This window comes from Echinops telfairi, unplaced genomic scaffold (assembly GCF_000313985.2).
Source record: "Echinops telfairi isolate 266 unplaced genomic scaffold, ASM31398v2 ScPeMD7_1713;HRSCAF=2227, whole genome shotgun sequence".
In the NCBI taxonomy this organism is placed as follows: Eukaryota; Metazoa; Chordata; class Mammalia; order Afrosoricida; family Tenrecidae; genus Echinops; species Echinops telfairi.
This window is the reverse complement of record NW_022105611.1, coordinates 19,239,391-19,251,437: the sequence shown is the minus strand read 5'-3', so window position 1 is coordinate 19,251,437 and position 12,047 is coordinate 19,239,391. Positions and strand designations below refer to the sequence as shown.

At 42.5% G+C, this 12,047-nt stretch overlaps 1 protein-coding gene and 1 pseudogene across 1 annotated transcript in view; both read right to left on the bottom strand.

Moving 5' to 3' along the window:
- LIPT2 (lipoyl(octanoyl) transferase 2) overlaps positions 1-5,034 on the bottom strand; it is a 10,634-nt gene extending 5,600 nt beyond the window's left edge. Inside the window, exon 1 of the mRNA XM_004708923.4 lies at positions 5,023-5,034. Coding sequence (XP_004708980.3) covers positions 5,023-5,034 — 12 coding nt within the window. The remainder of the gene's footprint in view (positions 1-5,022) is intronic.
- Positions 5,035-9,188: 4,154 nt separating this feature from the next.
- Positions 9,189-9,498, bottom strand: LOC101646913 (annotated as a pseudogene).
- Between the last annotated feature and the right edge of the window lie 2,549 nt (positions 9,499-12,047).

The following is a 12,047-nucleotide window of genomic DNA, read 5'->3' as shown; positions in this document are numbered from 1 at the left end:
GAGAATGATGAGGGCAACAAATGTATAAATGTGCTTGACACAATGGATGGATGGATGGATTGTGATAAGAGTTGTATGGGCCCCAATAAAATGATTGAAAACAAAAAGAACCCAAAAGAAACCTACATAAATAAAAGAATGTTCCATGCTTATGGATAGAAATATTTATTATTATGAAGATGTCAATGCTGCCCAAAACAATCTAGAAATATAATGTAATTTTGATCCAGATCCCAATATCATTCTTTAAAGAAATTGAGAAACTTATCACCAAATGTATATGGAAAGGGAAGAGATGCAGGATAAGCAAAGCGTTCCTTAAGAACAGAGGAGTAGACTTCCACACGTGTTTGACTCACCAATCCCTTTCCTTGGGCTAAACCATAAAGAAGGAAGAACCACAGCATGAAAGGACATATGTGTATCTATGTTCATGCAACCCTGTTCACAACAGCAGGAAGATGGAAACAACCTAAATGCCCGTTAGTGGAAGAATGGATCGATCAACTTGGGTGCAGAGACACAATGGAGTATTATGCATCGTTCAAGAATAAAGAAACTGCAAAGCACCTCCTGGCACAGAGGAGATTATGCTGAGTGGAATTAGTCTACCATAAAAGGACAAAGACTGAGGCTACTGAAAGAAATGAAACATATCAAATATTTTCATACCAAAAGCAACGGACTTTGATGGAAGTGGAAAGGAGTGAAGGGGAAGCAGTAAGTTAGAGCGTGGACAGGTGTTTACTTGGGTGAAGGGAAGATAGTATTCTATAAGAGGTAAAAGAGAAAAGCCAGCACAGGCCAAGCTACCGAGAAATTTCACAAGTAGTTTGAGCAGTTGAATAAAAAAATGATTCTTTCAAATGTAAACTTCACCTATTTAAGGAGCCCTCGTGGTGTAGTGGTTACTATTTTTCAAACTTATTTAAAACTCACTATGAGTCAACATTGACTCAATGGCAGTGAGTGGCAATGTCTGTCACAAATGGAACAATTAAATTCAGTGAAATAAAAAATAATGAAATCATCAAAATTTATATTAGTAGACATTTAAGTATTTGTTCATTTTGATTTTAGTTGTCATTGTGTATGTTGGATTCCGTTTTGTTGAAAAAACAAGACAACAAAGAGTGGATCTTAAACTTTTTCTTATGCACTGCCATCTAGATGATGCTGACTCATAGCAACCTCGTCACTGGATTTCTGAGACTGTAACTGTTTACAGGAGTAGAAATCCCAGTCTTTCGCCTGCAGATCAGCTGGTGGTTTCAAACTGCTGACCAGGTGGATTCCAGCCCAATGTAGAACCACGACACCAGATCCTTGAAAAGCTTGCCGGCTCCCAATGTGTCTATGGATACAAAATTCCTAGGGATGATAAGGCTGCTAACTAACCACGAGAGAACTCAAGAGAAGTTGTGCTCTCTCTCAGCCCAGCCCTTCCCCAGGAGAGGAGGGAAGCTCCTGCAAAGGGTATATGACTAGAGTCAGCATGAAATTTCTGAAGCTGAAGAAATGTAGACACTCAAACAGACATATCCACGTATTCTTATGTAACTGGGAAAATGAAGGAGGGCAGAGGGTTCCAAGGGAAAGCAGAAGCAGAGAGAATAACAACCAGAATGAGGCTCAGGGCCAAGAAATGGGCTAGAGAGACAAAATAACATAGACAAACATATACAATGGTAGGTTTCAGAGCAGATTACAAAAATCATTGTGAGTCATCAATGGAAATGCTGTTGTTTAAAAATAAACCTAGCATTTAGACAGCCTGGAGCTCTTCTGGGAGAAGAGAAGTTGGATTACATAAGGCTCTGTCCCTGGTACATACAGTAGACAAATTAAATAGGTATGTGTGAGGTGGGGGAGGGGTGGGGGATAGTGATTCAAACAAGTTAGTTCCTGTGGAAGGTGAACTCAGGGCTCTATCCTGAGAAAGTCCCGATGTCAGGTGGAAGGCTACAGAAGATTTGGACAGCCTAGGATCCGGTTTTGTTTCTCTCATTATTTATTTGAAACTTTGAGCTCTTTCAGGGTAAATAGTGCATAGTTTAATCCCTGAAATCCCTACTTAGTGTGTGCCTAGCACACAGTAAATTCTTAGTAAATATTTGCAGAATGAATGAATGATTTGTTAAGTAAATAACTCAGGTCTTACTTTCCACAACCATAAAAGGCAATAATGGATCAAGTTGCCTCCAGGTTTCTATTGACCCCAAATTCTCAAAACCTGAGGACTGATATTTGAGTACTATCGTCCTATAAACGGCACGTATATGTTGTGCATGCGAAATCAAATCTCAACACCCAAGGCCCATCTCAAAGGCTGCTTTCTCCACAGTGCTTCCCATCCCTTCCCACAACAAATTGTACCTCTGCTGACACACATTCTGCTTTATTATTGGGAGCTGGGGCTGTCACTCCTCCCTACTCCAACCTTCGTCTGTGAGCCTGAGAAGACAGAGTAGTATCTACGCTGTGCCAGGTAATTCATTTAATATCTTAACAACACCTGAGACAAATCCTATTATCTTCGCTTCCCAGATGAGGAAACTGAGACACGGAGTTAATAACTTGCTTATCATTAGACTCCTCGTAGTAACAGGGCCAAGATCAAGGTTTGGTTGTCAGCCTCCAGAGTCCTTGTCTTTAACCAGGACCCTGTCTTGTTCCTCTTTAGACCCCTATAACTCACATCCCACTGTTCAGCACAGAGCGAGTGGGCTGAGCGAATGAAAGCAAAGTGGTCATCAGAAAGGGCTGAGGTCCATTTGAGCACCCCTTTGCCTCCATTTGCGCCATTCCTTTGAACACCATTTGCCAAATGCCTAGCACTTACCTGACATTTGGAGTCAATATTTCATGATATTCATAAAGCACTCACCCATCCCTCCATCCACTCTGTCTGCATGAGTACCTGGACAGATGATAATGCCATTTTTCAGGGTGGAGAAAGCATGGGGAAGATTAAATTCAGCGGGGCAGGATTGATATTCACTTGGTACATTCCAAGACTGAAGTCCCAACTGGGCCAGATGGTAAAACCCCTTTTGCTCAGAGGCCCCCTGGTACTCCAGCTGCCTGGCTTTTCCTTCGGGATCCTCAGATCCTCCCACTAGCCAGCAAAGAAAAGGTTAATTCCTAGCCCAGTGGTGGACCTTAAGTATGCTGATCCAAAATTATAGGGACCTGTTAGTGCCTATGTACCATATGTATATATGTAAATACCATATACATATGGTACATAGGCACAAGATCCAAAAGTCCCAGGTTATTTATAATATTACTGCTGGGGATTGTGGAAGGAAGCAGGTGAGTCAAGGCTTTACTTTGGAAATAAAACATTTAAGATGGCTATGAGACATTCAAATAGAAATATCAACAAAAGCGAAATATGTGGGCAGAATAAGAGAGCTCTGGGCTAGCAAGAGATGCTATTGGCTCCCCACTGCCTATACAATCAAGTTCAAAGCCCCTATAAAAAACAAAGAAAAAGAAGCTCGCAGCTTGTTGATGCTGACTCATAGTGACCCTATAGGACAAGATGGAACTGCCCCTGAAAGTTTCCAAGACCCATCTTTCTCCTGCGGAGCAGCTGGTAGTATTGAACTGCTGGCCTTGTGGATGGCAACCGAATGTGAAACCACTACACCACAATGCCCCCTTGGGTTAGCATTACAGGTCTTTACCATACAACTCCCAGCTGTCTTCTCAGCTCCATCTGTTGCCGCTTCCCTTCCAAGCCCCTGCTGTCTTGCTGCTTAGAGATCACTCTGATTTCTAGCACGTGCTGCTATTCTCTCTGCCTGCAAAGCCCTTTCACCGCTTTCCCTCACCACCCTCCATCTGCAGGCCCAGGACATCCCGTGCCTCCTCCTCCCTGAGGCGTCCTGCCCGACTCTGCCTTCCATGATGCCTCCAGAATAAAGAGAGCACCCTGCTTTGTACTTTTCTGTTTAAATTCCCTGCCTCCTGCTCTTTGAGATCCTGCAGGTCAGTGGCAGGGCCTACGGGCCCCCTGGCTCCCACAGAGATCCCAGCATGGACCCATCTTTCGGTAAATATTAAAGGAATGGGATGGTAGGACAGAACTGTCGTATGCACTACATCTTCATTCATATTCCACAGCCTCTGTGCATATTGAGCCATGTGTTTGGATGAAATACATTTGGTCTTCTCAAAAGACAAAGCTCTTTAAAGGCAAAGGCCACCTCTCCCATATTCCTACTCACTCTCTTGCAGCCTCAGAAAGACACACGATGAAAAAATACAGGAGCCTGGTCAGGCAGAAAGGAATCTCAGCCTGGGCTCTTACAAGTGTGTGACCTTAGGGAAGTTACTTAACCTTTCTGAGCCTCTATTTTTTCCATTGTAAGAACAGGGATAACAATCCCACTTTATAAGTTGGCTATGAAGACTGGATAAACTGATGTTTTAAATGGTGTTCAGCATGACCCCAGGTACACAGTGGATGCTGGATCTGTCTGATCTTCCTTCTGAATTTCTCATCACCTAGAGTCCACGTCATGGTCAAGAGGCAGGATGAGGGAGAACAGGATGGGTGTTGTGAGAGGAAGTGGTTAAATGTTGAATTAAGATCTGGTGGTTGTGGGGTCAAAGCCAGGATGGCCCTTTGGGTAGGCCAGGCATCAAGAGGTGGGTTGCCTCCCTGCTTGGCAGGAAGAAGGATGTCCGGGGGCCAAGGATGACCCTTGGGCTCTTGGCCACGGGAAAGGAGTGAGCCGTCTGCATTAAGGAGGAAGGGCGCTGGAGTTTCAGGATACCCAAAACGGCCTGTGTCGCACAAGTCAATGCTTCCAGAAATAAGTGCATACGTAAATAAGTAGGTACTGTTGGTTGTTTGTTTGTTTTAAGCCCCAACTCCAGCTTCTTGCTCCACTTTATCAAGCATGAGAGCAGCATAATAAGCAGAGAAGGGAAACCCAGAGGTTTTAGATTTTGGCTTCTGTGGGGAAATTACAAGTGTGGTCTTTGCTTCTATTTCTTTATGAAAATTACCTTGCAGGACATGGGCACCCTGCCACTATTGGGGAGCTGTGGGAATCCAGTTTGTTCCCAAAACACTGCCATGAGGAGGTGAGGTCATAAGGGATCATTGTTTCACCCGAAGGCAGCCCTGATCAAAACACACAAAAAAAGAGAGATAAAATAAATAATGTCATGAAAGAGACACTGCAACGGGGCACAGGATGCTAGCTTGAGTTTTTCTATTATCCTAGCTGTGTGCCCAGGGCCACGTCTCTTTCTCTCTTTGCATTTCACTTCTTTCATCTGCAGAAAAATGAGAGGAGTCGCAAGGCGGCCTCGGAGGCCTCTTCTACCTCGAATCTTCTATGAGTCTTTAGGATACACTTTGTTCAAACCCTTGAAAAGCACAGTAGCAGGAGCTGGACAATGCTGAGCTGGATGGTAGAACTGAATATTCCAGAGCTAGAGGAGAGTTTGAGAGGTCACCTGGATGATCCAGCCAGCCAGTACTGTGTGCAGGCCAGAACTGTGTAAGGCACGGCGAACCAGAAAAGGATCAGACTCAGTCCCGGCCCTGATGGAGCTCTCTGTCTAGAAGACTCAGGGCCGACATGGGAGCATAAATGAACGATTACACTACTCTGGACTGGGAGCTGGGAGAGCGCATGGAGAAGGTAAGGTAGGGGGGCAGAGTGAGTGAGATCAGCTCAGTTTGAGCAAGCCAGTAAAGTCTTGCAAGGTAAAATTTTATTTGAAGAATAAGTTTACTAGGTGGATAAAGGAAGAAACAGTAAATAGCACTTCCACAGGATCGCTGTGTGACATGACCATTCCAGTTCTAGGAGATGAGCTCTTCAGAGAAAGACATTCCAGGCCTTAGGAAATGACTAGACCAGAGTTTCTTCAACCTATGTCTGTGACTCTTTGGGATTAATAGATGTATTATTGGGAACCTGAAACTTGTCTGTAAGCATTTGAAAATGTTTTATTTAACATTGATAATAACCCAAACAAATTGAAATGGGCATGTTCCAAATCATCTGGACTACTATCTGTCATGACACTTAGGCATTTAATTTTAAACTATGATCACTTGAGTTTCAAATAAAAACTATAGCCATTGAGTTGATTCTGGCGCATAGCGACCCCATTGAACAGAGTAGAATTGCTTGATAAGGTTTCTGAAGCTGTACAATCTTTACAGAATTAGACTGCCTCATCTTTCTTCCACAGAACAGCTGGTGGGTTTGAATGTCCACCCTTTAGATTAGCCACCCAATACTTAACCCACTACACTACAGAGACCCTTGATTCCAAATAGTACTATATTGTTACAAAACTAACCAGAAAAATAGAGAAGTGGACTTGATAAGACAATACTTCTGTGTCAAGTGAAAATCAAGCGTGGGCTAGGTGCGCTATGAAAATGAAGGTTTTCCAAGAAGTGGGTTAGAGAAGCATGGTGGGACATGGTGAGTGGCACAGTCTTAGGGCTATGCTGTGGCAGACTCTAAAACTTGTGCCATAGCGATCTGGTATACTCAGGTTTTGAATAGCAATTTTGAGCTCCAGCAAAATCAGTATTTTCAAATGACACAGCAATTTGGGAAAACAGTTTGGCTTGTTGTTGTCGTCAGGGGCCATCGAGCTGGTTCCAACTCATAGCGACCCTGTGTGCAACAGAAGGCAGCACCGCCCAGTCCTGTGCCAGCCTCACGATTGTTCTTATTGTTGCTACCACTGTGTCAACCCACCTCCCTGAGGACTCTCCACTTTTTCACTGCCTCTCCACTTTACCTGGCATGATGTTCTTCTCCAGGGCCTAATCGCTCTTGATAACATGGCCAAAATATGTGAGAGGGTCTTGCCGTCCTTACCTCTAAGGAGCATTCCCGCCATACTTATTACAAGACAAATTGGTTTGTTCTTTTGGCAGTGCAAGTGTATCTGCAATGTTCTTCAACAGCACCATAAGTCAAACACGTCGATGCTTCTTCAGTCTTCCTAATTCCATACCCAACGCGCACAGGCATCGTAGGCAATTGAATACCATGGTTTGGGTCAAGGGTACCTTAGTTCCCAAAGTAACATCTTTGCTTTTCAACACTTAAAAATTTTTGTGTGTGTGCAGGATTATTTATCCAATGTGATGCATCATTTGATTTCTTGACTGCTGCTTCCATGAGCATTGATTGTGAATCCAGGCAAAATGACATCCTTGACTACTACAATCTTTTCTCGATTCATCATGATGTTATCTATTGGTACAGTTGTGAGGATTTGGGTCTTTACATTGAGATGGAATCCATACTGAAGGCTGCACTCTTTGATCTTCATCAGCAAGTGCTTCAAGCCCTCCTCACTTTCAGCAAGCAAGGTGTGTGATCTGCATACAGTAGGTTGTTAATAAGCCTCCCTCCAATCCTGAGTCCACATTCTTCTTCATATCATACAGCTTCCCTGATGATATGCTTAGCATACAGATTGAATAAGCATAATGGGATGATGCGACCCTGACGTACACCTTTCCTGATTTTAAACCGGGCAGTATTTCCGTGTTTTGTTCCCACAACTGCCTCTTGATCCATGTACAAGTTCCTCATGAGCACAACGAGGTGTTCTGGAATTCTCATTTTTCTCAGGACCATCCACAGTTTGTTATGATTCATACAGTTTAGTGCCTCAGCATAGTCAATAAAACACAAGTAAACATCTTTCTGGTATTCTCTGCTTTCAGCCAAGATCCATCTGACATCAGCAATGCTATGCCTTGTTCCACGTTCTCTTGTGAATCTGGCCTGAACTTTTGGCAGCTTCCTGAGAAGCAGCCATTGTTGGATGATAAATTTTAGCAAAATTTTACTTGCATGTGATCTGAGTAATGTTGTTGTAGAATTTGAGCATTCTGTTGAGTCACCTTTCTTTGGGATGGGTACACATGTGGATCTCTGTCAGTCAGTCTTCCAAGTTTCCTGGCACAGACAAGTAAGTGCTCCCAGTGCTTCATCAGCTTGTGGAAACATTTCGATTGGCATTCCATCAATTTCTGGAGCCTTGTTTTTGGCTGATTCTTTCACAGCAGCTTGAACTTCTTCCTTCAGCACCATTGGTTCTTGCTCACATGCTACCAGTTTGGCAGTTCATATATACCCAGAAGAAATCAAGGCACAGATGCAGATGGAAACCCATATACCAATGTTTATCACAATACGTTTTATAAAGGTTGAAAGACGGAAACACCCTAAATGTCCATCAATAGATGAATAAATAAGCAAACTGTGCCCTTGGGATGTAGTGGGTAGGATCCACAAGGTCAGCAGTTCAAAACCACCAGTTGCTCCACAGGAGAAAGAAGGGGCTTTCTACTCCCGTCAGGAGTGACAGTTTGGGAAGCCATATAGACAGTTCTACCCCATCCTATAAGGTCACTATGAGTCTGTATTGACTCAAGGGCAGTGTTTTTTTTTCATATACATGAAATATTATGCAGTCATGAAGTGAAAAGTCCTATTGCATGTCACACATGGCTAGACTTTGAAAACATTATTGTAACAAAATAAGTCAGTTGCAAAAGGACAAATACAGTATGATCTCACTTATATGATGTAAGGTAATAAAAAAGATACCAAAGATTATTATCTTTCTTTTTTTTTTAAAGAGAGGACATTTTCATTAGATTAACACATCTAGGAGCATAAAGATAACGTGGCCATCTCTACCTTATCTTCAACCCTTGCATATAAATAGCGTCATGAATACAGAGTGAAATAGGTGAGTCTTGCTCTGTTCCATGAGGCAGTGTAGAGACTTCCAGTATTCAAATATATTCATCTAGTCAGATATCTAAATCTAAATATAAAATCAATCTATAGGTTATAAGATGACATTCACCATCTTTGTGAAAATTGAACATTACCAATCCAATCTAGCCTCAAAAGTCCAATCACACTTTAGGGAAAAGCAGGGATAACATTTGCTGGACAGAAATTTCTATCAATAATTTAAAAGTTTGATCAGCGTCTTTAACCACAGCCAGTGTTTAATTTAATTTGACTGTTCAACCCAAATATTCTATCAGTCATCCATGATCTGATTTCTGGTGTATGAGATCAACTTAAACGTGGTACATATTAAAAGAAAAAGTCACAAGATATTCTTATTGTATAATCAGCAGGGCAGTGGCCAACTATTACTCATTAGTAGATGTTTTTGAGATAAGCTATCAAGTCTGCCCTTTCTCCCTTCTTTTTAATGGCAGCAAAGGCCATTCTTGTTCCAGGGATGTATGTGCTTCTTGGGATTCACCAAATACTCCATCAGCGTGTCCTCTCCCCAGCTGACGCCTTTGCTCTCATTGGCACCTGTAAAATGAACCCAGGGCTTGACTGGTCTTCTCCCCAAACAAACATGTAGATTTGGCCCAGTCTGTGTTTGCACACCCCTTTCCACCATGTGGCACTGGGCACACTTCTGAACAAAAATCTTGCCCTTCTCAGTATCACCCATCATGAATTCACTCTCTTGGTGCACACCACATGACCATAACCATCCAGAGGCCGATGTCCCGCTCTCAAGTCCAATGACACACGGTCCGTGCCTTTGACGGTGTCTGTGCAACCAAACTCGCACCGCCTTCAACAAACCAAAGATTATTAATGCTTATGTGAGCATTGGACTGCTAACCTCAAGAGCAATGGTTCAAATCCACCAGCTGCTTCTTGGAAGAAAGTTGAAGCTATCTGTTCCTATAAAGATTTATAGCCTCAGAAACCATATACTGGGGCGCTGTGAGTTGGTAGGTTTGGGGGTTTTGGTTTTTAGAGTTGGGTGGGATGGTAGGAAAGGCAATTTTGTTAGAGGGGCATTCAATTTATATGAATGATGGTGGAATATTTTGAAAAAGGGTAGTATTAATGGTGGCACAGCATAAAAAAAATGCTCTGTGTCATTGAATTGTAAATGTGGAAGTTGTGCTTGTGAGAGTTTTGGTATTTATATTTTTTGCCATGAGAATAAAATAAAGTCCATTAGAAAAGAAGAAAACACTTTCTGTCATAGTAAGTTAGTTAATATGTTTACTTGGATTTTATAGATTTAGTAGTTTTGTTAACCATTTGTTTTGACCTGCGGTTGTATAAGAATGATAACCATAAGGGATCTATACTGATTTCTTTTGTGGGTGCTTGTAATAATTTAAGTCAACTTTAGAGTGATGCTGTGAGAACTTTGCTGCTTTCCTTTACATGGGAGCCGTCCATTACTTGAGTTTGGGAAATATTGCGGTAGTCACTAGTGGAATCTTCATGGATAAAACTTTCTTCCTAAGTTTAAGGGAACTTTCCTGCTGCCATCTAAAGTCAAAATAACTTCCAAAAAGATGAACCACGGCCTCTTATCAGGTAGAACTTTAGAGGGTGATGGCATTCCATTCTTCTGGGCTCATCATACCTGATAGGCACATCCCACTTTTCTCTGCCCTCAGTGTACATCCTCTACTGCAGTTGTACCAGAGTAGTTGATACCTTGGCCATGTTTGCTAAATAACTTGGGTGAATTCCTTAATCTCTTCATGTGCCAATGTCTGGATCTGTAACATAGACATGCTAATGAGAATAATACTTACCTCTCAAGAGTGTTGTGAAGACTAATTGAGCAAATGCCTAGAATACAACAATAATGTTATTTTCAGTTACCATTAATACTAAGCATCTTACCTGATTTATCTCATTTAATTTTTAGGACAAGCCTGAAAAGAAGATAATTTAGCTAAATTTTTTTTTTCAGTTTATCTAAATTTTAAAGCTCAAGTGCAGATTCAGAGAGCTAAAGCAAATTTGCTAAAATGGCTGAATTGGAATCCAAACCCAGCTATCAAACAGGCAACTTGCCTTTGCTTGTGCCTATTGTCCAAAATATCATGCGCTGCTCATTCCACTTATAGGAATGCACCCTGTCTTTTAAGAACCTTTGGGCTGTTAACTGAAAGGTAAACAGTTCGAAAACACCAGTCTTTTCTCTGGAGAAAGATAAAGCTGTCTACCCATAAAGAGTTACAGTCTCAGAAACTCACAGGGGCAGTTCCGCCCTGTCTTACAGGGTCACTATGATTCAAATGCACTCGATGGCAGGGAATTGTTTTCTTAAGGACTGTACCAGAATTCATGCTTATCCTATGTGTACTCAAATCTTTTCCTTAGCCTCATTGATTCCAGGAATTTAATCTAGCTTTGTATCATAAGGGTCGGTTTCCCCAGGATACACCCTGTGCAGGGTAGGAGATGGAGGCAGTTTTGCAGTGGTGTGGGAACAATCAAATGTTCCCTGGCTTGGATCCCTCACCTAGTGAAGTCACCCACCTCCAGAGCCCCTTCCCAGAAAGCCCCCACCATTCCTTTTCCATGGCCAGGTCCCCAGGGACTCACTTAGGTGTTTGTTGTATTGAATGGAATTGAATAGAGCTGGGACATTTAAGGCCTCCAGCTCCTGCCAATGTAGACTACAGTGTAGACTGAGTTCTCTGAGCCCGACACTGTAAAATGGGCTGGGGGTGGAGGTTCAGGTAGAACCACTGATTGGCAGAATCAGATTCACCTTTAACATTCTACACATCTAAAGCTTTTGCTGGAGTATCCACATGAAGCTTTGGGGACAGTATACTTCCTAAGATTGCATTTATTGTAGTGTATGTTCATTAACTGTAGCAAATGGGGGGAAATGTTGATTTTGAAAACGAAAAACTTTTACCGTCGCCATGTTTGCCTTCTAGGGGGCAGCTTATCCATGAGCAGAAACCAGATTTTATTTGTTTGGAAAAGAATATGATGGGCCTGTTTGAAATGTGAAAAGTGAGCTCTTCTCAAGCACACCAGCCTGTGCGATCATGAGGTGTAGAAGGGAGCAGAGAGCAGGCATCAAAGACCAAAATTCATATCGTTGTAAATGAGAGGGAGTGCAGAGTAGAGACCCAAAGCCCATCTGTAGGCCACTGGAGATCCCCTTGCAGAGGGCTCTCGGGGAGGAGACGAGCCAGTCAGGGTGCGATGTAGCAACGATGA